This window comes from Leuresthes tenuis, unplaced genomic scaffold, assembly GCF_036924035.1.
Source record: "Leuresthes tenuis unplaced genomic scaffold, fLeuTen1.0.hap1 SCAF_21, whole genome shotgun sequence".
NCBI classification, from domain to species: Eukaryota; Metazoa; Chordata; class Actinopteri; order Atheriniformes; family Atherinopsidae; genus Leuresthes; species Leuresthes tenuis.
Window position 1 is genome coordinate 21288819 of NW_027325375.1, and position 26433 is coordinate 21315251.

At 40.8% G+C, this 26433-nt stretch overlaps 1 protein-coding gene across 2 annotated transcripts in view; it reads right to left on the reverse strand.

Moving 5' to 3' along the window:
- robo3 (roundabout, axon guidance receptor, homolog 3 (Drosophila)) overlaps positions 1-26433 on the reverse strand; it is an 83708-nt gene that overhangs the window by 22236 nt on the left and 35039 nt on the right. For both annotated transcript variants that reach the window (XM_072374606.1, XM_072374605.1), the window contains exons 3-8: positions 21819-21976; positions 20767-20887; positions 18789-18927; positions 17248-17375; positions 6316-6440; positions 3127-3298 (exon numbers count right to left, since the gene is read on the reverse strand). In XM_072374606.1, the coding sequence (XP_072230707.1) occupies positions 3127-3298; positions 6316-6440; positions 17248-17375; positions 18789-18927; positions 20767-20887; positions 21819-21976 (843 nt within the window). The remainder of the gene's footprint in view (positions 1-3126; positions 3299-6315; positions 6441-17247; positions 17376-18788; positions 18928-20766; positions 20888-21818; positions 21977-26433) is intronic.

The window sequence follows — 26433 nt, forward strand, 5'->3', positions numbered from 1 at the left end:
TATATATATATATACATCCTGGATGAAGGATATACAGGCGAACAACAGACTAAAGTCATGCATTTGATCCACGGATCACACAGCTTTGTGCTTGTCCTGCCAAGTGACATGTAAAATGTCACAACTGGAGAACATCCACTCTCAGAGGCTCTCAGGTCTACCTCTCCGTGGCCCTGCCCTACTTCAAAATGCAAATCGATGACATAGATTTTTCTCGGGCAAGAATATGTTGATAGAGTTGCCTCCCATCAGAGCAATGGACCATTCTGGCTCAATGAATATGTATTCAAGATTACATCTCAAGGTAAATCTGTATGGAAGACTGAAACTGCCATAATCAGAAGTAAATACTTGGGGACTGGATAGTGTAGTGGTATGAAGCCTATATATTTTGCCATCAATAAACAAATGTCCTGAAGAGTTTGAATGTTTCACTTGACCCCTTCTGTCCGACATCCTGTGCAGCCTCAGTCATCGCCAACAAACTCTTGGTCTTATATGGTTGTGCTCCACATCTGCATGTCTATACATTCAGTCTTAGATGTAAACACTGTGTTTTGAGTGCCGCCAACTAGCAGAGCTGCACTTAAGTGCTGTGGAAAGAACTGCAGGTCACTCGTAACTTCTTTTGCATGGAGGTAAGTGGCTCTCAACAAGTGTACAAATAGAACATCTAACACAGCCCACAGATGTGGACCATGCCATTGTTAGTATTCTGTACTGTTAAGAGGTCTGACGTCATCAGCGAACTGAAGCTGAAAATGTGAAAAGTCAACACAGGGGTTAGTGTAGATGGAGCTGAACAAAATCTCTGTTTATTGGGAGGGGTGCAGGGAGGGGAGCATATGTTAGAGCAGGGTTATTTGCATAAAACAATCAGCAGTTGTCCCTTTTGATTACATCAGATTATGCCTCCTGCTGTTTGCACATTTGTGAAGAAGGATATTTTAATTTGAGAGAGATTTAAGAGGGTTTGGACCAGTGCACATGTGGGTTGATTGTGAGAAGTAATCAATCTTTGTATGGGTGCGGAAATACTTTCATGAGTTTTTTTCCTCATTCTGGCCTATTCCTTCACTTCCTTCATAGGATCTTAAGTTTTAGTTTGCAGGTTCTGTTACTCTCAAAGTGTGTACACAATACCTTGAGGAGATGTTTCAAATATTACTGATTGATTTAAATAATTAAGACATGGACACAGAAATAAAAGGGAACGCTTTGTGTTTCTTTGTGTTCATGTTTGTGTTTGTGGTTATAGTTCCTGTGTGGTTTGATCATTTCTTAGGTTTTTCTTTCTCACAGTTTAGTTTCATGGTTTTTCGGCTTCAGCGGTGCCTTTTCTTATAGTTTTAAATAAATCAAGTTCAGTTAACCTTCAATCTCCTGTCGTCCATCCGTGCCTGCATTTGGATCGTTTCACCTTCACCCACCCTGAATTTCTGGCTCTGCTTGAGGCTCCTTCCTGTTAAAAAATTACTTTTCCTCTCCACTGTTACCCGCTGCCCCATGCATGCTAATGATAGGGAAGTAATTTAATTAAAGTCTTGATATAATCCACTGGTTTAACTCAGCAACATAATTTTTCTTATAATATATATATAACAAATATAAATATATAAATATAATTATAACAAATTGGGAGTGTTTCTAATTGGACTTGCACTTACATTTTCTTCAAAGTGCCTTGAGATTACTTTTGTTGTGAATATGGACGTAGATCTGATGAAGTTAGCCTTTCTAAGGATTTTTCCTCGGTGTGAATTAAAACAGGTTGCACAAACTGCAGCCTTTCAGGACAAAGTCCATTATTTTTCAGAGTTCGCTTTCCTGACTGGGTGCACTTTGTGTAAGTGAAAAACAGGGCTGTTGTTGCTGATGTTGCTGCGACAACAAATGCAATATTGTGTGGTACTCATTTTGGACAGGAGAACAATGTGCTTGGATATATCATGAAGGTACACATGGGATTATGAAGTCAGAAGTGTTTTACACTGGAAGCTAAAAGTGGTTACTTAAATACAGTCACTTTTATGTAACCATCACTACCAGCCTGTTCAGGCACCAGTGTAAAAACCTGATGGAAACAGTAATCGTGTGATGAGAAATATAGCATGAAAGAGATGGGAAATCTTTTTTTCTTTTTATACACAAGTCAGTCTGACATTTCTTTCTTGATTTAACCCTTCCTCTGTAGCCTCAGCATCTCTGCCAATGTAGGTAATGTCACTTTGCTAGTAGCATGCTGTAGCTAGCAGCACTTTATTATACAGTGGCATTTGGTATTAGGTTGTTGTTTTTTTGTCTTTTTTCAATACTCCAGTATTAAAATGCCAACCTTTAGTGTGGTCATGCTGTAATATGTGATGACAAACTGTAAAGTGCTGTAACAACAGCAATCGTTAGCTAACTCAGTGGCACACTGACTCAGTTCTCGACTGGTGCTTGACACCACAAATTAATTTCCCTCTGATGGGTGATATTTCTACTAATCCTTGTCTTTTCTTGGTCTCTTTGACACCTATCAAGCTCAGAATTATAAGGCTCTGGCACGTTATGCAGTAGTGCATTTAAATTTTTGAGCTCCTCAGCATTAAAATTACTGTGTGGATTCATACTTCTCACAGTTAAATTTGTTCTGGCTTGGCTGCTCCCCTCTATACTACTTTATGTCACAAAACCATTAAAACGGCTCTAAATATTACTGTAGTGCACATATAGACATAATATATAGACTTAACCTGCAAGTTGCACTTTCAATCATTGAGCAAAACTGTCAGATAATATACGATAATATTTCTATTGATCGTATTCTAACAAAGAAACATTTCTCTCATCAGCATTTTAAGATAGGAAACTCTATCAATAAGATGTTATTTAAACTATGAATTTAGATCTAGAGTGCATGTAGCTGTGAGGAAGTACAAAGACACAACATGTATATCAACAAAAAGCAGAAAGCAAAGTCATTAAATATGAAACCCTTCAAGCAGATTTTTCTCCTCATAAATATTGCAGTGAACGTCATCACTGCATTGTCAGTGTCATTGCTCATTACTGCCCTTTCAATCTCTCTTTATTTTTGTTTTGTAATAACATGTTACTGTTGTCTTGTGTGTTCAGCCTCACCACTTTCCACCTCCAGCAGGGCTTTAGTCAGGATGCTGCCGGCCACGCTGATGGCCTGGCAGATGTAGTAGCCTGAGTCTTCAACCTGCACGTCAGCGATAGTCAGCTCGCCGCTCAGCGACACGGAGAAACGACCTGACTGCGATGGCTCCAGGATGGGGAATAGCAAGATCTGGAGAAGAAAAACAATCCTGCAGATCAGTTTTTTTTCCCACTTTTTCATCATGAACTCATGTCGTGCATAAATTTTCTTAATCAGTAGGAAGTTTCTGCGATTGATTTAGGTTAACCTGCAGATATTTGTTGTCGTAATTTCCTTAACATGCATTGAGGACTGAAGTAGTTCTATAAATCCAAAGCAACTTATGTAAGAAATTAATTTTGTAGCTGGAAATGGACTGAAACATAAAGGAGACCCTCTCGAATGTTCGGGTGGGGACATTTGTAACACTCACACATTTTGATGTAAATTTACACGACACTTTGTGTCACATTAAAATAAAGATTGAAATTTAGCCTTTGAATTCAGTCTCAACAAAAACCCTATAAACTATTTTGCACTTTTGTGGCCACTTTTTTTTTAGACATTTTTAACCGTTTCTGCTCAGCTTTTCTGATTCACATCTTCTAAATACAAATAAAAAATGGCAATGGAGTCCCAGCGTATGTGCCTCCCTCAAGTGAAAAGCAAAGAGATAAAAACACCGTGGCTGCATAAATGTCTACGTTACACAATATTGCACAGATTATTGTTTCCATGAAAGCATATTTTCTGTTTTGGTTCTCAGTGATCACTCAGCCTTGGGAAAAATAAATCAAGAGTGGGGAATCGCGCCTGTAGCCTCTAATCTCTCTCATTACGTCTCCATCATGCAGGCCGTCACTGTTCAGTGACATCAAGTGAATCAGGAGATAGGCCACTGCAACAGGGCACATTAGCACTGCAAACTCAAAACCCTCTCCACCAGTGCAACCTGCCATCATTCCCAACATGCTTCCCACATACTTCCTCTCCTCCTCCTCTTACGCTTTTTCCTTTTTATCTCTCTCCTCCACACTTGTTGTCCCTCTCCCACACACATTTTCCAGGCCTCCTCCAATCTCGCTTTCTCCCCTCTAATCTATACCTGGGAGCCATGCTGTAGGCACCCACGCACTCTCATCGGGCTTTTCAGAGCATTCCAATGGGCTGCAATGCTTATCATACTCTCGCCTTTCAAACACACAAACACACACTCCTGAAGACACGCAGGCCTGTGCAGACTCACGCTTGGGTGGATAATACACTTGGTGGATGATGGGAAAATTAGGTGTGTATGTGTGTGAGTCACCCGGGCTCCAAACTACACACACAGCTATGGATGATGAAAGCTTAGGATGACAGTCATGAACAGGACCGTGAGAAGAGACGTGGGCTCTTTATGAAGCACATGTAGCAGAGTGGCATGGTAAGCAACGAGATTAAACTAGCATGCTAATGGTGTACGATGGTGGCTTAAAGTTCATCATTTGATTTGTCTGTTTGTTATGAAATTCAATAATGGGTGAAATCAGATGATATCACAAAGCAGCAAAAAACAATTAATATATATGATGTGATTCCTATTTTACATCCAAACCACAAACCACAAACATGTTTTGTCAACTTCATTTAATTTATTAATATGCATTATTTTTTGTATTTCTGGACTGCAAGTCTTCTCATGACACTTAAGACATTCTGGAACCGAGGATACGAAGCATTGTCTGTGTGTAGAATGAGGCTTCTGTACTGCCTTGCTGAAGAATGCATGGATGTCCCTGGAAAAGAAGTAATCCTGAAGGCAACATATGTTGCTCTGAAATCTCAATGTACTCTTCTGCATCAATGCTGCTACCACAGAAGCGTAAATGAACACTGATATAACTCCAAAGTCTTTGGTCTGGGGCACACAGCATCCATTTGGCCCAATAAAGATATGAAATACTGATTGATCTGACCACAATGCATGTTTTCACTGTGTAATGGACCGTCCCAGATCCCTCAGACCCCAGAGAAGGAGATGTCGCCTCTGGGCCTTCTTTTAAAAAAAAAAAAAGAAGTTATAAGTGGCATTTGTGAATATAACTTCATAATGTATCTTTTGACAAAGGTTTCCCTCTGTAATCTATCGTCAACGTAGCTATATCAGCTCTTAGATTCCTACACAATCCCTGAATTGTTTAATGATTTTATCTATTGTAGAGGGAGAAATATGTCACTCTCTTCCAGTTTTTCATTGAGTATTTGCATATGAATATTTATGAACAAAATTGAGTCAACAACACAAGACATGAAATATCTTGTACACTGAATTACATTATTACCAACTTTAAATGTGTATTTCTGCTCTGCATCATGCCTCCCCCATAATTAAGACAGTTGATTTCTGTGGAGATGCACAGAAACAGATGGCAGCTTATTAGGTACACCTCACAGAAACTAATGCAGTTGAGTATAATTCCTCATTAAGGCTTATAAAGTCTCACTTTTGTTGTAATTGTCTTATAGATTGTTAATTCAACCGTCAAGTCATTTTGGAGGGTGCACTACATTATACTAACTGGTGTTTACCCATCCCCATTTTTAGTTGATGGTAGATTAAATAACAAATGCCTTTTGTTCACATCACTGTTTCCTTCTTGAGGGGAGTATTTATGCAGGACTGAGTGAACATTATAATAAACACAGCATCCTGTAAGGCAGAGATGCATCTGCTGTACGGTACTGATCTCAGTTTCAAGCCAACTAATCTCCTAAATTGAGCCCAATGTGACCCAATTTGATCCAGACCTTATAGCAAGTGCAAAGTATGCAACATTCAAAATAAAGCCGTGTGTTGCTGAAGATATTATTCATGAATTGAAGCTAGCTCTCTGTACACATGCAGGTACAGCTGTGAATGAATGACAACTTCCACGGAATTCATTAAAAAGGCAAATATATGATACATGCAGTATATTTCTGTGAAGTAGCTCATTTGTACGATCACCAGTGCGAACCCTGTTAACCAATAACCCACCCTGCCACTCAAACTCTGCGCTCTGATTCCACTACCGTCAGACACAAATTGACCATTAGACCCTGCCAGATGCCTCAGAGGGCAGACTCATTCAAAAGAGAAGGTGTTTCAGTGTTCACTGCAATGCATTTGACAGGCACTTTCTTACCTGGCTGCCTTCTTTTTGCCAGAAAACGGCTGGCGGAGGGTTTCCTTTGGTACCGCAGAGGAAGGTTACGGTGCGACCTGGAGCTGTGATCTGGTCTCGTGGCCGGATCACGATCTGCGGTGGCACTGCAACACAGATAATGCAGACGAAAGGCATTGAGTGCAAACTGAAATTAAGTCCTCAAGGGACATTTTTCTTTTCTGTGCTGAGCCTAATACACCGAGAATGTGCCAGCAGTGACGTTGAGTGCATAAGCTGTCAGACAAAGAGTGATGACAACAGCCCATAACTGAGAACTCTCTCAAGCTCCTTGATCTTTCACACATACACACACAGTTGTACACGTACACACCGTATTGGCATTTTTAGGCATAATAGAGAACAGTACGGATAGCTGTCGCTTATTCTGTCAAGCAGAAAACAAGATATCAGTGTTTTTGTGACACCGTCAACAAAAGTGGAACAAAATTGCCTTTCCAAAGTCTGAGCTGTGCTCAGCTTCCATTTTCAGTGGACAGGGCATAAAGACCACACTTAGTGGTTCCAGGAGTTTGGGAAAGACGAAGGAAAGTTTAATGAACTAATACTCAAATCAACCAAAGTATGACAGAAAATGAACATTTTGAGATGTTTGATACACAGCATCTGTCTCCTAACAGACATGGAGCAGGGATCAGCTCACTGAGGACTTTGAACTTTAACACAAAATTGCTTGACTAACGTACATTCCTGTATTCTTGAACATGGAGTGTCATCATATCTGTGTATCTACTGCTTTGAGTGAAGTTTCCTCTATCTTCTCTTATACATTTCCCAGTCTGGCAGAACAGTCGGACCGTTCCTCTGCCGTCTGCTATCAGGTCTGATGTAACGATTTTACATTTAAAGATTCACAACTATCAGAGTGTGTTTTTTTAGTTTATAAATCTGCGAGGTTGTGTGGTATATTCAAGTAGTCCAAGATGTGACTACAGTCTCTGAAATTGGTCGCTGAAGTGTTTGTTAATCAACATGTTGTTAATTTTGTTGTTCAAAATGTTAAATTAAGTCTTAATAAGCCATTAGCTTGCCATCTGTATCTGTTCTCTTATTGTATTTGGGCCTTTAAATGTCATTCCTTCTAATATACTGTAGCAGGATTATGCAAAAACTTAGCAAGAAGCCAACTTTAAATCATCTTTAGGCACTTTGTTACTAGCAGCTTGTCCCTAAGACACATAATTTGTTCCCATTTGTTTGATTACATCTCTGAAAAATGCCAAAGATAACACAGTTTGACAGAAATACTATTTTTGCATGAGCAATGTGATTCCCTAAGAGCTATTAGCTGAAAACTTATCTCAGCATGGTGTGCAGTGTGTCCTTAAAACATTTGAGGAAACTAGACAAGAGGAGGACAGAAGTAGAAGTGTCAGGACTAAAAAACTATCTATAGCAGATGAACAGTGTCTGAAAGTGACGTCCTTAAGAAAGAGGAAAAAATCCAGCCTGACACAGGACCTGAGAGATGCATCTGAACCTTCAGTTGATCCATCTACTGTTGGCCTTGGTTCATAGGTGCCAAACTACTGGATTTATCAGGTTGGCTGAGACTAACCACAGTCTTTCATAATTCATTTAATTTCATGTTTGTTCAGACAGAAACAAGAATGCTGCACTCTCGCTTCCGTGGCTCCAGTTTCTGTAACTATTGGTCAAAAATGGCCTCCACCAAGAGAGGACTACAAAACAGGTCCCGTGTAACCTGGGTTTGTCTGGCTTTGATTTATGCCTACTTCAAAAGACGGTTACTGGTTGAACCACAAGCCTTGATCTATTCAGGGTTGCAGTGAAAAGGATCAGCGCAGACCTCATAGGTGTCTAAATTCAGGTTTGTGGGTCACCTTTCTGATCAGGCTAATCAGATGTCTTTAAACAAATGAAGGGCAGGAGGAGAAAGAGAGCTGCGGATAAATGGCAAGCTGTCTCACTTTCTCTCTGCTGCTACATGCCACTCCTTATCCCTGTGAATGCGTGTTCACACACACACACACACAGACATATACCTCTTTGATTTGTATTGATTCTGTAGCGAAGTGACAGGCCTTCCTCCGCAGAGGGGGTGTGAATGCATAATGATGCCCTCCAACGGTCCTAATTGATTTCTCATCTTCCCACCTGATCTCCTGCTTCTCTTTCATTCTCACTCTTTATTAGCATCGAAGCGTTGAGAAAGAGAAAGAGAGGCAGAGGAGCCTTCCAACAGAGAGGAAAATAACACAACGGTCACAGTGAAAGTGACAAAGGAGAATGAATGCCTTCCCTCCACTGTTTCATGTGTGAAAGTTAAATTTGCAAGCTAAGAAGCTAAAAGCAGAAGCCAAGATCGTGTGATGGCATCCTCCATAAAGCATGTTTTAGTTTAAGTGAAATACTCTTTCAAACATTCAATATTTCATTTATCCAATGATGGATGTTCTGAGAGGGAAGAGAGAAAATACAGAAAAAACAAAAAACCCTGCATTATGGACTCATAAATGCTGCCTCTCATGTTTGGGATTACCCTGTTGCTGTGTTCAAACACAGCGTGACTTCACCTCAGTTTGTGAGGTACCAAAGCAATTACACTTCGGTAAATGATGTACATTCAAAGGCCTTCAAAGGTTTTTCACATACATTACTAAGAAAGGATCTGAGTTTGAGTTCATGTTTAAAACTTGGACTTGGACACAAAGACTAATAGAAACGTTTGAGGGGGTCGAGTCGAGAAAAGCACACAAGCTCTAAAAGCAGATCGATGTAAAGTGTTGAAATTTTCTCAATCTCTATCCCTGAGCTACCTATCCCTCACAATTATTCTCACGCAGATTGAGCGTGCAAGTTTAATTTCATGCCTTGGATACAAATTTTATAGCCCACCCTTTCAAGTCCGAAAATTGCTTTCACCAAGGGTCCCGTGGCACAGCAGGAGGGTATCCATATGTCAACAGCCAGATAAGTCCCAGCTCGGGGGGGGTGGGGGGGGGGGGTGTCTTGGCTAAGCTAGTCAGGGTCATGTCCTGAGGTCAAACACGCGGCCCTCTGCTAACCTTAAAGGTCAATGCCCAAACATACAGCCCCGCGTTTTTCATGTGAAGACGAGCCTGTGATACGGAGCCTCCTACCTTCACCCTGCAGCTAATTCAAGGAAAGGTTTCCTGTGCAGGCTGATGCAAGGCCTGAAATATTAAAGAAATGCAGTGTAACACTCTTTTCTTATGTAATGTATCTCCAGGCTTGTGCACACACATATATGATGAACAAACAGAAGAAAATTTACAATATACGGACCCAAAAACCCAAAAACTGAACGCTTCCTCCATGCGCCTGACACAACAGAACTTTGCAACATATATGACGGCAGCTAAGAATTCCTATGCCATTTTTGGTGCACCACGCAGCCCTGTCTGGAGGAATAACAATGTGTGATTTGAACAGGCAAGCTGGCACATCGCCTGAGGCTGTAATAAATAATTAGCAATAATGGGTGTGTTCGGCATAACACTGAGCCTTAGATTTAGGGCAGCGAGAAACATTAGCAACCTCACATGGGATAGAAATGGGGATATGGATCGCAACGAGCAGCTGAAATATAGATGATACGAATCGGAAAACAATGCCTGCATGTCACTTGTACAGTAATTTAGTTTTCTGAGCTGCTGTTTTATATTTTCCTGACAACTACTGCTGTTTAAAGTGCTTTTAAAAAAGACAGGAACTGACTCCTTGTGACAAAATTATGCCACATTAATTGATGACTGCAGGAGGCAAAGTCTCGGAAGTCAATTGCAGAAGGCCTAAAGAAAGAATAAATCGCATGGGAAAGGAACTCGGCGGAGTCTGGAGACCAGTTTGATGTGTTTGGTTATCGCCAAAGCTGGTGAATGAATGTAAGGCTTACATGCCAAGAGGGTGGTAAAAATAGACAAGGGCTGCAAGTCAGGTTTCCATAACATTTGAGATAAGAACTGTCAGATTGAAGGAGGGAAATCTGGTCTGAGTGTGAACTTCTTCGTCTCATTAAGTGTTTGTATACTTCTGTGTGATGGGAACCAGTTGTTCTCTTAAAAAGAGAGAAAGCCGGCAAATAGCGACCAACTGGAAGTTAAAACTTCAGTTTCATGTTCGAAATTAGATTTGAGGGGAAGAGGCTGCATTATGAACTGAAGCGAACAGAAAACCTCTTTAATATGCAGAATATTTAACGCTGCTAGGGTGCGAGGTTTGATCAATTCCCAATCATTTCTGTGTTGTCATATTTTCATGTGTTATCATAAAAGAAAAGGAGTAAACAAAAAAAACTAAATCCAAAACAGTTCTTTACAATTAAACATGATGCTTTTAAATAATCTTGGATTAGGTTGCATCTGTTTATAGATGTGTGTATGCTGTGTGTGTTATCCGTCTTTGTGCCTACATTCACGAGCAAAGTTCTGCATAGAGTTAAACAGAAATGCAACAATGTATGCGACTATCCAGTAAAGAAGCCAATGAGCCATTAAAGTAAAGTGGTGCTTGATGTACATGGTGATTCATCTAGAATTGAAGCATTTACGATATCTCTGTAACATTGTTGCGTTTCCACTGGAGTCTCATGGTGCATTCAAGTACTAGTCTTCCACTGTTATGCAAAGTTTCAAGCATCTTGGAAGCTGAGCACACCTCTGGATTAATATGCAGTGCCAAACTGTGTTGGAAAATGATTTCTTAAGCATGACTTTGTGAAATAATTGGTTGAGTTCGTTATTTTTGACTGGACTGCAGAAGTCAGTCCACACGAAGACAGAAAGTGAGCTGCAGACAGTAAAAATGTATAAATCTCGTCTCATTTTGTCCATGAGTTGTTGCTGTCAGTGTCAGAGCCTCCGTGTGAGACATTACATTAAGTAAGTATGTGTTTGTGGAGAAATAATGAACTCTTGGGCACAGCCACAGCATCTGCAATGATTGTGCCCCCAGGTGTTGTATTTCCACCGCTGCCCATCAGAGCAGGAGGACATAAATACTGTAGCTCTGAACCTGCGACTACTGCTGAGTGATTTGACTGAATGCCAATTAAACATTTTCCGAATGCACTTAAAAATCAGATGCAAGCAACTTTTGGGGGGAGTCTATTTTTGTCAGTGAGATGGCATCAAAAACTTGCAAAATGCTACCACAAATGATCTCTGTGGTTGAGATCAACATGAACCCATGAGCAATGCATCATGGATGCTGTACACCCAATACAAAGTATATTTACAGTACTGTGCAAAAGTCTCAAGCCACCCTCATTTGTTGATAGAAAGAAATTAGGGGATGCAGTAATTGATTAAAACATGTGCAGACATAAATGGAAATACAGTATATGAGGCAGAAACAGACTTTTAACAGTTCTAACAAGCTTGAGAATTTTCATTCTCCAACACAGCCTGAACCCTCTTCGACAAGCTTTCTGTCATTTCTTTAAGTAATCTTCAGGAATACTTCTCCAGGCTTCTTGAAGGACATCCCAAAGCTCTTCTTTGGATGTCGGCTGCCTTTTGTTCCATTCTCTGTCAAGATGATCCCACACTGCTTCAATAATGTTGAGATCTGGGCTCTGGGGAGGATTCATTCCTCCATAAGACCTGTTGCCACTGATTTTCAGTCCACTTCTTGTGTCATTTCGCAAAGCTCAACCTTTTCTCCCTGTTTTACTTCCTAAAGAATGACTTCTGGACAGCCACCCTTCCATGGAGACCATTTCTGATGAGGCCAACAGCAGATGGATCAGCTGAAGGTCCAGATGCATCTCTCAGGTCCTGTGTCAGGTCTTTGCTGGATTTTTTCCTCTTTCTTAAGGAAATCACTTTCAGATACTGTTAATCTGCTGTAGATAGTTTTTTAGGCCTGACACTTCTTCTTTTGTCCTCTACTTGTCCAGTTTCCTCAAATGTCATAATGAGACACTGCACACCATGCTGAGATGTGCCAAATTTTCAGCTAATAGCTCACCATACATAAAATTTACATTTGTTTGTACATTTTTTGTACATGCAGCTAATGAAATGGTGGCAGTTTATATCTTTGTCACAGACTGCTAGTAACAAAGTGCCTAAAGATACAATGCAAAATGGGTTCTTTGCACACTTGATTTAGGTGCCTTTCTTATGTATGATCCATAGGTCAGTGTGAAGTGTAGCTGAACATTCCTCTGAAAATGACTGAAAATTAGTTAAAAAGCAGTCAATGTCCAAAGAAAAACTTTGAAAGGCCTTCAGAAAGCCTGGAGAACTGTTGCTCCAGACCACTTTAAAAGATTACAAGAAAGTCTGGCTGCTTCGAAGAAAAATATAAAGAAATTATGCTCAATACTTCTACTCATTGCTATATTTGGTGTATATAGTAGAATTTTAGGTAATCCAATACAAATATAGACCACAACATAAGTTATATTATCAGCTGTTAACACAGGATTTCATCTTAAGTGAGATCTGTAAACTTGACCACACATCATTTGCTACAGAGATTGGCCTCAGATTGTCTCAGTTGCCAGAAATTTAAACTGATGGTGGCTTGTTCCAGGTATAGCGGCGATGGTGTTTATTTAATCTGATATGCAAAGTTATAAAAACTCCCCCTAATGTAGAAAAAGATGCACAGTATGTTTTCTAAATGACATAGTTGTGGTGATGTGGTTATTACATAGTTTTCTGGAAGAGCTGCTTAAGATTGTATCGTTTCAGCACAAAATAATACATTCAGCACTGTCTGCAGACATGTAGCAGAAGAGATGATGTCACTCAGTCAGACGGCGTCTTCTTAGTGAGTTGTAAGCTAGTTTGTGGGTTTTTTTTTGCTTGTTAAAACAGCATTGCTTGCTCCTCTAATTTACTTTCTCTAACTTAAATCATATGACAGTTTACAAATTTTCAAAAATGAATTGGATTTAAGGGTTTTGGAGAATAATGCATAAAATAATACCAGATAAACCCAGAAACATATCTACCAAACAACTCGGTAAGCTTCGAACCCCGCCAGTAACGTTGTTGATCTCCGCTTTAAGTTCTGTTCAGGCTGTGAACATCGTCAATAGACGATTCTTGGAAACAAACTGAAGCATAGATCGGCTGAGCTGCATCACCACATACTGTGCTCCCACTCAGAGAGATCAGAGTGTGCGATTTGTTCCGCTGTTGTTGCGTAAACTCGGCGTGTTGCTCAATCACACAGCAAAGGCAGACAAAGTGCTTACAACCAAAGCATCTTACCTCCCCTTCTCCACAACACTAATGCTCGATGCTTGATTTGCACCAACATACTGAAGCCATCACACGCGGGCGAACACAAATACACACACACCCTCGCAGCAGGAGCTCCTCGGGGGGGCTTAGATATGACAGGCAGCTGTCACAGTCCCACACTGATGCAGACGGTGTTTCATACACAAGAATAAACACACTTGCATTGCTGCTGCTTCGTCTTTTCATATAACACCTCCTCCTATATAGATATTTTTTTTTTCCCCCAAGACTGCTCACATTCCCAAATGATGATTGAAGAGGTGGTTATTTCTTGGGAGTAATGTATTACAGCTGGACTATAATTCATCTGTGCTTAAATCTAATTAGAAGTTGGCCCTTTTATCTTTAACTCCCACCCATTTATCAAACATCAGCAATGAATTGGAGGAAAAGTGAAGCTTTAAATGGATCCAGAATAAGTTGCAGAGGTAGCACATGGTAAATGAATTCAAGCGCCTCACTGGTTATCAGACTTTGTGGTAAAATGTTGGGGCTGTATGTCTTCTTTGTGTTTTTATTCATTCCCAAAGGCTAGATGCACATATGCATATGGGGCTGACTGAACACAGGCTTGAGAAAAACAGACATTCAACATACATACACAGCCGTTTCTTTCTAATTTTGCTTTCTTCTTCGTTGAACATATGGTCAACTTGGAAGCAAATGGCTTCAATCAAGAGCAGGATTAGAGGATTGATGGAGATCAAGGCCGAACCAACAATTAAAGGAACACGAGCATGTGCTCGCAAACTCAGCATTCTTCTACTGTTGTTTACAGTTTCTGCTGTGGCATCAAGATGCAAGTTACATCTGCAGGTGGGGCAAGGATTTAAAAGAAAACTACATTAAAAAGGACAGATTTGGTTTTAAATGAGGGCAAACTTGACCAGATCGAAGATCTGGTGAGAGTCACATCTTTAAGATCGTGTACAGCCCACCTCTGATAAGGCGACTGGCGTGTCCCAGTTTAACTTGCTGTCCCTCCAACTGCCTGTTCACTATTCATTTCCTCTTTTTGGTTCTGTGACTTTTTAATATTCCATCAAAAACCCTGAGCAGTACATGCCTCCTTAACCGACTAATAATTGCTTTAGTATGCTTGTTTCACTGGAAAAAATGAAGTTGGATTTACTTTATCCTTAGAGAGGAGAGTGAACAGCATGAAGAGACATTGTCAGCAATACAGGGAATTGGAAAGAATGTATTTTGCTGACATTTTACAAGACTTTCCGGTCTAAGACTTTCTAGTAAAGTTACTGACAAATCAAAATGTGCCAATTATATGTTGTGAACAGAAAATATAAATATACATATATATATATATGCCTTTTGTAAATGTGTGTAATAGCTTCAATAGCTTCTCTTATGCCTCTCCCCACCTATAAATGTGTAGAACAACACAACAATAAGTTTTACAATGACCTTTAAAGCTTCAGTCTTGGACATGGAAACATGCAGTGAAAAGCTGAAGCATTTAATTTACTTCTCTTTGATGTGTCACGTAAATTGCTCCTGAAACCACTCACTTTTCTAGAACTTTGTCAGTCCAAACAATAACAAACGGACCATCACTCAGACACCTCATTTTAGGCTCCTTTCCTCAATTACACGTTCGTCTTCCAGGAGCGCAAACGTTAAGCTTAAGAAACTCTTTTTTTTCCCCCCACTTTCATGGAAAAAAAAAAAATCTATTTCAGTGGTAGTGATAACCGTTTCATTCACAGATTTTAATTATCATTAACACACATGTGGTGTCATCATATAGAAGCATTTCTTTCCAGAGAGAAAATTGAATTGTCAGAGCATGTAGGATTAATCAACACAAAACTGCAGCACTTGTCTTCTTTTAATTTCTTCTACAAATATTGCGCGTTTAGGCACTAAATTAAAGATCCCTGCCTTTTTCTTTTTTTTTTTAGTAATCACAGTTCTATCTTTAAATTATACAACATGACAGCAGTGAGGAAGAAAGTTTCTAGAGCTACTTAAATACTAATTGACAATCCTCTGCTGCCATTTGGCAGACAAACACTATTGTTAGTGGAGGTTGTGCCTGCAAAATGGCAGCCTTAAAGCCTGTAATTGACTGTAGACTAGCTCTCCTCTTGCTCACACACACACACACACACACACAGACACAAACAAAAGCATAGAAATATGAGATGAAATGAATACTTACAGGATGGGCCAGCTGTGATGGAGAGATGTCAAAAGGGGAGGAAAGAGAAGATGAAAAGTGAGATGAATGAGATGATGAGCTGGCAATAAAGAGTGATATTCGATGAAACATTTGAAACTTTGGAAACCCAAAGGCATAAAGCTAAAATTCTAATTGAATAATAATGACCCGAGTTAGCTGAAAATGAATGGTTTGAAGTTGGTGATCCTGAAGGAAAGTATCAGGAGTGATGAACTGAATGTGGACATACAGCCAACAATAAGAGGGCAGACTCTTGACTGATCTGTAGTTTTATACAATATCTTGCTCAATTAATCTGTGCATGTGAGTGCGTGTGCGTGTGTGATGCATTCTTATTATCCCTAATGCTGTAGCTACATAAACCGAGCCACAATCAATTTCAATTTGCCTAAAAGCTGCTGCTGGGAATGACTCCTTCCTTCTGTGGAAAATTCTGTGAGTTAAATGCATAATGTTAATTTCTGCACGAGTGTGTGTTTTCATTTGTCCCAACAAATGCCTATTGTGTGTTTGTCACTGCATTCGTGTAGATATTTTACATTGTGCATATATTGACACGTGTCAGAAGTGTCTGTAACAGTCAGTTCCGTGAGTGGGCTCCTCCTGTCTGTACAGAGAAAAGCACTAAATATTCCCTTTTATCATCACAAATGACAGATTTCTCATTCGGGTGCCTCTCTTCAAGGGACTGACTTTATTCTCATACAATTTCAATGCTTTTTGATCTCAGCTGTCTCTCCAGAGGGATGTTGTGTCCAGGCTTGAAAGGACCCTAAAATCCATTTTTCACTTTAACTCTCTTTTAGTTTCACTTAACAGCATGTTTCCAGTGGAATAATATGGAAAGTTTTCACCAGCCAGAGCATCCCTCTGGCAACACAGTCACTTATCTTTTTATTTTATTTTTTTTACTTCTTAACCTCCTAGTGAAAACATTTTGGACATTTCATCATAATGTCCTTGTATCCAACAAAAAACAACTAAAATGAAAACGTCCAAAGATCGACAATGAAATTAGATGGCTGCTGGTGGGTGAGATGTGGGCATTTTGTTAGGAATTAACCATCCATCTGTGCAAATCAATTGGTCATGTAGTCAGAATGAAAAACACATTTCTAGAACAAGCGAAATAGACAGCCTCGGCTGAAGTTTCACAAGATTTGGTGAGGAGTAAATGAAAAAAAAAATAATAATACATTCCTTGGGAACTATATTCAGTGTTGCAAATCATTCACACAAGTATTTGTGGTTTATATATTTCACAAATCAGCCAAGTTGTATTCAGATTCTTAAAACAACACTGTGTGCAGCCAGCAGCCCCTGGATCACCTCTAAAAAAATAAATAAAAGCTGGAAACTTCAGGGATTTTACCGATTTACTCCTGGAGCCAGTGTCTGTCATTTGTTTATATGTGTGCAGTGAGTGAAACAGTCTAGTCCATGTCTTACCGTGCACTTGGAGGGTACCCGACGCCTCAGCCTTGCCCACACTGTTCTCTGACACGCATGTATAAGTGCCCTCATCCTCAGCTCGCACCTGGGTCAGACGCAGATTGTTGTCGCTGCGGATCTCAAATCTGGAAAGACGAGGAAATTTGATCTGAAAGTTGATTCAGATGTCTCACTCCAGCAGTTTTTAATCCTTTTAAAGTCAAAAATATACATTACAAAGATTTTGCGATGAAAAAAACTCCTTTAATAGGTTGGGGATGACTACATCTTTCTGCTTATTCAATGAATGGGGATCTCTGAATATGCCCCACCCACCAGCTGGGGCTACTCCTGGCTTGCTTGGACCAGGCTGAGTCACGGCTGCTAGCGACTAGAGGTCACCGGCTTGTTTTAGCGACTATCGCCCCTCACTCCCCTTGGTGCCCACTCATTCAACAAAGCCGAATCCCAGCTGCCAGCAGCTAGCATCTGCTTAATCACTGTGGCAACATGTACGTTGTGTGCCTGCTTGCTCAGCTAACCGAGTCTCTGCTGCTAGTAGTTAGCACCCACTCACATGGCCATGCCAAGCGGCCGCTGGCCTCTGCTTGTCTTCAGCTAACTTGTCCTCATAGTTTGCTAGGGTCTCAGTGCATTGATTTCTCATACTAGATGCAAAATGGCTGCAAAGCCCCATGAAGAAAGTAGTCAGGACTGGTTCCTCCAATCGTCTATAAGGAACACTTATGTTGTCAAAAAACAGGCTGTTGATGGCTGCTTTTGCAGAAAACCACCATACAGAGATGTTAACAAAGTTAAAAAGATTTACTTTTAGCTGAGATGTACTTCCATCAATGTGACTTAAGAACAGATATCAAAGTTCAAAGTTGGGCAAAAGTTATTAGAGAAATCTTTTTTGAAGAAGCAACTAACATCTTTGCAAAGGGCCATAGGTGGACATAAAAAGAAAGAAAAAATCCATCTGTGCAGACCTTAATTCTGCTGACAACAAGGGCACATTTACCTTATTTCCCCAGAGGGATCATTAGAGTTTCATCCAATCACATCATCAAAGCAAGAATGACAGAGACTCTCACACGGAGACAGTCACAGTGTCATAGTGCAAACACCACACACTGAGAAAGGCGACATGAAACAACCTTTTAGCACATGGGAAACAAATAAGTTGTTCATCATGTGGATGAGTAAGAAACTCTTACGCCCTCCACAAGAGCATGCATTTGTCAACTCATTATTTGTTGCATCCTCACAAAAGACCAGAAGAAAGTGTATCATTCTGTTTCCAAAATTCAAAGCAATGGCAAGTTATCCACCCACAGAAAATGATCTTTTCAGTCAGAATATTTTTTCTTCCAAACAGAAGAAAGGCAGGAATGCAGACAAGTTTCCCTCTTGATGGAAGATATTGAAAGCTGCTCTGCTTAATACAAAACAAAATGGAACATCATGCTAAGTGACACCTTGGTACCAAACATCAGCGTGTGAAGTAAATTTGTGTATTTCTGGCAGGAAGTACATGCATGTTGCTTCCACTGTACCTGCCCCGGGGCAACTCTCCCTCCTCCCTTCGCCAGCGGACAGTCGGAGTCGGGTCTCCGTGCACCTCGCAGAAGAAGTCCACTGTGTCATCTGCCAACACCACCTGGTTCACTGGCTGCTTGGTGAAAACAGGCCTTTCTGAAATCAGATTGTTATAGACAGTTTGTAGTTTGACAGTTAATATCAGTCTCCAAATTGTTGGTGTGCAATACTGAAACTTGCTATTGAACCAATAACAAGCAAAAACAAAGGCCAGTTGTGCCAATATTGTAACAGATACCAGTACTTTTTGCATATTAAACAAGCTTATGGGAGAGTAATGCATCATGATTTCTGAGGTGAATGCTCAGTCAATATGCAAAACCTGAATAAATTTGCTTTGGCTTTCCACTGATAGACTGATCGATGTTACGATCATCAACGTTTTAACAGATTTTAGACAATTACATTTTTTATTTTATCACTACAATGAACTAGATTTACAAACATGAAAACTGATGATGCACAAAGTGATTACAAATGTTTTAAATTGAACTGAATACCGATCCCATCATGCTGGCACTGATCTAATACCACTACAAATGTTTGTATTGATATTATCACTATTTGGCTCGATCAGCTCACCCTTAACAGACGCAAATGGGATAGCATGGTCAGATTCTAAAAACATGTATGCATAAGTGCTCCTGGATCGTCACCATAGCAATCTCTGAAATGTACTCAGTAGAACCACCTTCCAGTTTCATGTTTCCCATCAAATGCTTCACAAAAAATGGAAAGAATCCCAGTCAAAGAAGTTGAAGAGAAAGTTGACAGCAGGAACAGGGAAGTGGTTGGGAGTTTAAGACATGTGTGGAGAACAGTGGATGTCCACTGCATTGCACCAGAGCTAAATGTGAGAGTTAATATTTCATCTGAGCCCGAGCCAACCCTGAAAAGCTTCTTTCCAGACATAACTTGGTTTATCCAGACAATAGGAAAAAATACCTCAGATCAAAATACACTCAAACACATCCTGGAGTTAATATTTCATACTGCCTCGTTGCTCTTGGCTGTATTTATCAGAAACACCCTCGATTTGCTTGCAGGTGAAGGACATACAGTGTAGCACAGTTTGAGAATTGATACACCAAATCATACTATATGCTCAGAGACAAGCCCAAAAGCTCCAATCATGATCATAATCACTTTTTAAAAAAAATCATTACAGGCCAGAGTAATTCTTAGCCATGTATGAAGCTCAATGTGCTGCCACAACAACCCAGCCTATAATAAAGAATGGGAAATGGAGATTAATGCAAATGTGTGCTGGCTAGTATCTTGATAATTTAGTAGGTGGCAGTAATTTGAAATATTAGCATAAAAGTTAAGTCTTGCATTTCTACAAACCATAAACTATTAAGTTGGGTCTCACACGCTGTTGCACGGCAATGTGTAGGAGAAGCAACAGCTGTGTGTCCGCTCCCTGGGATCAATACACGTTTTAAAAATGCTCATGTTGTTGCACTGCTGAGACCAGAGAAGAGAGTCGGACAGCTGAAGAAGTCGGGAGGTCAAGGGAGCAAAGCAAAGGGCATGTGGGAAAGAAAGATTGATCTTCTCTGTCAGCATGCGAGGATACAAAGTGCAACCCAAAGGTGAATAAACCCACAGAGGCAGAAAACAGTGGTTGTGTGCTGAAGAGATTTCAATCTCAAAGGGCTTTCTGGTTAAGTAAAGATAAAAATAGAGCAGACTTTCACTGCTTCATATTAAATACATAACTAAAAAGTTAAACATCACAGATTTCTCATAAAAAGTCATTTGGAAAGTCAAATAGATTATCCCTGAGCTCCAAATCAAACTACCTCCAATGATATATGATTCATAATGTTTTCTGATACCAAATCAGATTACTGTAATTCCCATATGCTGCATTTCTCAGACAGTATTTTCCAGTCGACTGCTCTACAATAACATACAGTTAAAATAACTCACCAAACACCACGAGTTCAGCAGGATCACTGTCTTTCTCTCCAACCATGTTGGTTCCAACACATACATACATGCCAGCGTCACTTTTCCTGGTGTTCGAAATCATCAGCTTTCCTCCACGGATCTGAAAAAGAGGGACATGGTGAGAGGAAGAGGGTAAGAAGGATACAGATAAAAAAGTACGTAGAGGAGGAAGGGAGGACAGGAAAGAGAGAAGACAAATGGAAAGAGATTGGGAACAGGATATTGGGACATGCTGGTCAAGAGAGAAGACACTCGGTCATTTTCTGTTGTATGACAGATGGCTCCCCCGCTAGTTTATTCGTTATTTGACAAGAGCTCTAGCTCTGGGCCAATTGCCATAGAAACGTTTTCTACTGCTCACTTTGTAATAGGCAGTTGTATTGATTCACCCGCTGATGATTATGTGCAGTATGTGGACACAGTTTCCATACAATTGCTCATGAAACTTATGGATGTGAGCCCTTTGTGACATTTTTCTTAATGCCGTGTCATACTGCAGCATGCAGCTAGGATGAATTCAGTAATCTCACAGTTTAAACGAGACACTCCTCCTTAGTCTGGTGGTATTGACTGTATGGTTTGCCAGATGGCAGCAGGTTGACGAAAAGGTGGGTGTTGTTTTTAGAGCATCTCAGGCTCTGGAGAGACACCTCACCGGAACAGTAATACTTCTACTTGGCAGATGGGTAGCAACGATGCTCTGAGAAGTTTATCATCTACGACAGAGCTTTCCTGTCTTGAGCATTGCACATCCAATGCTTGCTCGTAATTGTGTTTCTAGTTAAAACCCTCTCCTTCTCTCCCGATAGAGGTTTACAAGGCCCATGGTGGAGATGCGAGATGACTATGACAGGTTCCTTCTGATTCTACCTCTGAAAAACTTCAATTTTCATCTGTTCCACTGACGTAGACAGGGTTGTCTCCTTTTGTTTTCCGCAGGATTGTTGGTTTCCTTCCCCGTGTGTGCAAATAACAAGTGTGCTAATCTGGACTCATTATAGTCTGAAGTATGCAGGCACAAGCAAACTCACAGTAATCCTTTCGTCTCGATCATTGACCCGGATGTTGTTCCTCTTCCAGGAGATGGTCGGCTCAGGATGGCCTCTGGGAGGGATACACTCCATGACAGCGGGCTCACCTGCCGCCACCACCACATCACTGGGTGTCTGACGGAAATCATCTCTCAGAACTGGAGAAAATAAAAACAAGGTGCAAAGACATGGTTAGAATGTGTATAAACCTCTTTGTTGACGATACAGTCTTTTACTCTGGTTTGTACTCCATGCTACTTTCCAACAGTCCTTTATTTGACATGGACTCTACTAGGAGTTCATTTCTCATTGCCAGAACATCTTTTAAATGTTGTGAGAGGGAATAGCAACATTGAAAATTGGTATAAGTTTTACTGTTCCGACTTAAATTAAATCAAGTTTACGAGATAAAAGATAAAAGATAAAATGCTGCCTGCAATCACATAAAAGTCAAAGCGAATGTGGCAATAATTCTTTCTCTTGTTTTCTTTAGGCATTTTTAATGCCACTCAGATTTTCTCTGACTTGGGGTTGTATCTTTCTACTGACATGAATGCCAAACAGGGGAAATAAAAGCGAAGAATTACTTCTTCCTGTCTCATGGAGAAGAACAAGGCATGATGGGACATTTTCTGTTGATACTGTATCTGACAAGTCTAAATCTAACATGATGTGTATGTTTCCCCAAGGTCTTCATTGACTTAATATCATGTGCGCGTGGCATCACAACACATCAATAATGAAGGCTGCAGTGGCCGACACACACAAAGTAGATGAATTATTCAATCTGACACAAACACACACAAACGCTAACTTGAAAAGCATACATGCATGAATACACATAAAAATTCCCCAAAAATAAGCCAGATAAACCAATTTTATATATTGCAGGAAGTCACTTTGGATACAGAATTAAGAGAATATCCCCTTCTCTCCTCATTTCTGGAGTCCATTCATAAAACATTTGAGATTCATCTCTGGGTCATGGCTCCTGCTTTCAAATTCATCCCTCTGTAGGCAACATTTTGTGGCTGACTTGAAGGCATCAGGCATTTTTTTTTCACATTACACTCAGCTCTGTGATATCTCAGATTACAGTTGTAGAGGATGACCATTGGATTAATATCTATCTCACAACATCTATCCAAATCTACTCAGATTGATGGTTCACTCATTGTGTCTGCACTCCTTTTAGGTAAGTTAAAACAGAAGTCATTTCCTTTATACAGGGCAAGATGTATTGTAAATAACGACACAGTTCAGTGTGTTGTCTTATTGAAATGCGTCTCCAGTGGCACAAACAAGTGTTTACAGTTGTCTTGAGATGTGATGAACAGAGGCCAATTTTAGAAATCTCAAACAGCAAAAAAAACACAAAAAGACACCCAGTTTTTGCTAATTGGATCCGAGCCACATTTGGAGATGGTTCGAAGTAAGATTCTAACTTGATTTTCAGCATAGCTCAAATGGGATTAGATCAGATGGGCTGTCACTCACAACGCAACACAGTTTCACTGAATCAGTGCTGCTACGAGATGAATGCTGTGATGGACACTGGGAGAACATCAGCCCGTGGACAGACGTCAAAATGAATTGTCCTCGGGGTACTTTGGATGGGGGAGGGTAGAGGTTTCCTTTAAAGGCAAATCTGGAAAGAACTACTATTGCAGAAGTTGTGACACAGCTGTAATGACACTATTACAGCAGCAACGCAGACAGGTAGGTGATAGACAAGCAAATCTGGACAAATCAGATCTGATGACTTGAACACAACAGAGCACACAGTCAGTCCGAAATTAAATATGTTCATGTCCATGTATTAATGGTTATCAAATGTTCCCACTAAACATTTTGCCCTCTGCACCAATGCTCATCAGTGATGACGGATCATGTACGCTTCATGTGTGTCTTCAGACATGAGTCTGAAGGGTGCATTAATATGTGTAACAACAGCAGCGTTGCTGTAATGTCGAAGACCTGCAGGGGATGTTTGCTGCCTCCTCTGAGTAATGACAGTATCTCCCTTATGACAGCAGCAACAGGCCAACAGAGCCCCAGGATATGAACATTATCATCACCAGACATATATCTATCTGCTCATCCAGATAGCCATCCTTCCATCCAACCACATGAAATTATTCACCCTCACAGTTCTGAGTGCATTTGTTTATCAGAAGCATCTGGTTTTGTGTGGTAAATTCATGGTATCAGGGCGTATGCGGCGAAGGTTAATTTCTGTTTTTTTGTCAAGATAGTGTGGGGTCATCTTTAAATGAATCTGTGCGTGTGAGAGGGGAGAACAGACAGCGTTGCTTGGAATCAAGGTCATGGAAGAACACACATCAGTATTTTTTTTTTGCTAATTAATAGTCAGAGCCTGTGCTTGCCAGTGTCCCGTTAAAATATACGTCCTCACAATCAATTTCTGGCTGAATCACTATCTTGTTGTGTCTTTTTTTTATCAGTGTCTCTTCGAAGGACATTGCCACTTATGGCTCCAGTAAGACCCATATACTGATGGCCAATTACTCTGCCACAGAGCATTTGGGGCTCTCCGAATCCCACTGGCCCCTCCATTGACATGCTAGGCCACACCCCTGACCTTATCTGTACTTACTGCCATCAATTCTCTCAGTCACTATTCACAGCAGATTAAAAAAAAGTGACTAAATTGCACAGGAACCCGTCCCGTCACGCAAAGCGAGAAAGGAAATAGGACAGCTGACTGCAACCCAGGTCTGAATTAGCATCTTGCGGGGTTAAAGGACTGCTGTCATGACCTGTCACATACTGCAAGGAAATCACGGCTCCAGGGGAGTCTGATCGTTCCCATTCTGCCCCTCAGTGCTCCCCAAATCTGAGTGAAAAGAGGGTCTCAAGAAGTTTATTAAGCACCGGCAATTACCCAGGCAGCCCTTTGGGGCCCATATTAAGTGAGCGCACTTTGACCTTTTCTTTAAAACCCTTCAACAAAGCCAGAGTAATCCCCACCACTGGGCCTGAATGGTGTTCTTTAATCAAAGCCCAGGCACAAAGTAACACCCACAAGGTAAGACACGAGGAGCTCAAGTGTATATATTTGAAATGTAGATATTCTATTAACCGAAACCCTGCAAAGTGGCCTTGAAATATGAACACTTTCTGTATTAAATGAAATTCTGACAAAACAGAATACAGATAACGCAAAAAGAAGTTTCGGATTTACAGCTCGTTATGTACAGATGTGACGAAGAAGCTGTCCTGCTCCAAATAAAGTGTGTGACAAAATGAAAGTATAAGGACGCTGCTGTATAGTATCCGAACATTTAATTGGGCATAAAAAACACCTTTGTGGTGAGCTCTAGCTCAGTTTAATCATATGGCTTTATCGCTGCTGGTAATGTTCCAAGAGCATTGTGCATGTGTGTCCGTGTGTGTGTGCGTGTGTGTGACAGCAGCATCCCCCCACAAGAGTAAATATTCAGAAGGCAGAGACAGAATGACAGATAGTCCCTTGGCTAGCAGAGCAAAGAGATGGGTGGAGGGGGGGGGGGGGGGGGGGGTCAAGAAAAGCATCCTCAGGTTCAAGCTCTGTTGTGGGGGATTGAGTTGAGCATCTGTCAGTCCTTCATATGGCATCTTGTCCTGACGTGGAGCAATCTGCTTTGGAGTGAAAACACACACTAAAACACACTGATGTTTATGCTCTTTTGCCCAAGTACAAACATTTTTTCTTACTATTTATCCAGCCCGTTTGAACACACACATCTTCTGTCTTGCCTCTATAGGTGTGGCTTGTTCCCAACAGCAATATCTGTCCAGGCCCTTGTGCCCAACAGGGGCCCCCATCAGAAACTACCTTCCATCAGCCACTCTCATTATCCAGAGTGGACCCCCTCTGATCCCTATCAACCACTACACCCAGATGAAACAGCCCACACAGGATATTGGCATGTGTGTGTTTGTGTGTGTTCTCAGTGATGATGGGAGGCGCTGTGGAGTGTGTGGAGCCTGTGGAAAGGAAGGCGGGGGTCTCACAGTTGGAGACAGATGTCCGTGCTGCCGCTAAGCACCCTTTTCCTTCTCATACCACCCAAAACAAACACAGACACTCTCGCAGATTTGCTGCACGGCAGCTGTAGCAGCAAATACAGCAAAACACTGTCTGCATTCAATATGACCAGCTCAGTGCAATATAAAGGCTGACTGGAGACTGTAATCCCCGGCAGTGCATCAGCACACACACACACACACACACACACACACACACACGGTAGAGAAGCCCAGAACATTTCTTTTATCACAACTTTTTTTTTTTTCTAATTTTCATTCTTTTGCCCCAAGAGTATTTTATGGCCTTGACTAAATGAGATAACATGGTTTGGCTTTCAGGAGACTCTCATACAGTCAGCCACAAAATTGAGCCTGTGCTAAAGATAAGTCAATGAGAATCACAGTGAGAGGGCATTTCAATTACTTCTTCCTCGAGCCCAGAAGGGTCACCTTCTCAACCCAAGCACTGCCGGCTACCCTCCAAGCAGACGTCCACATACACGTAACCTGTTCATCAGTGTCTGCTGCATTTCCCCTCTCAAATTTATTCCGTCCATTTTCTTTTGTTCCTTAGCATGTCCCC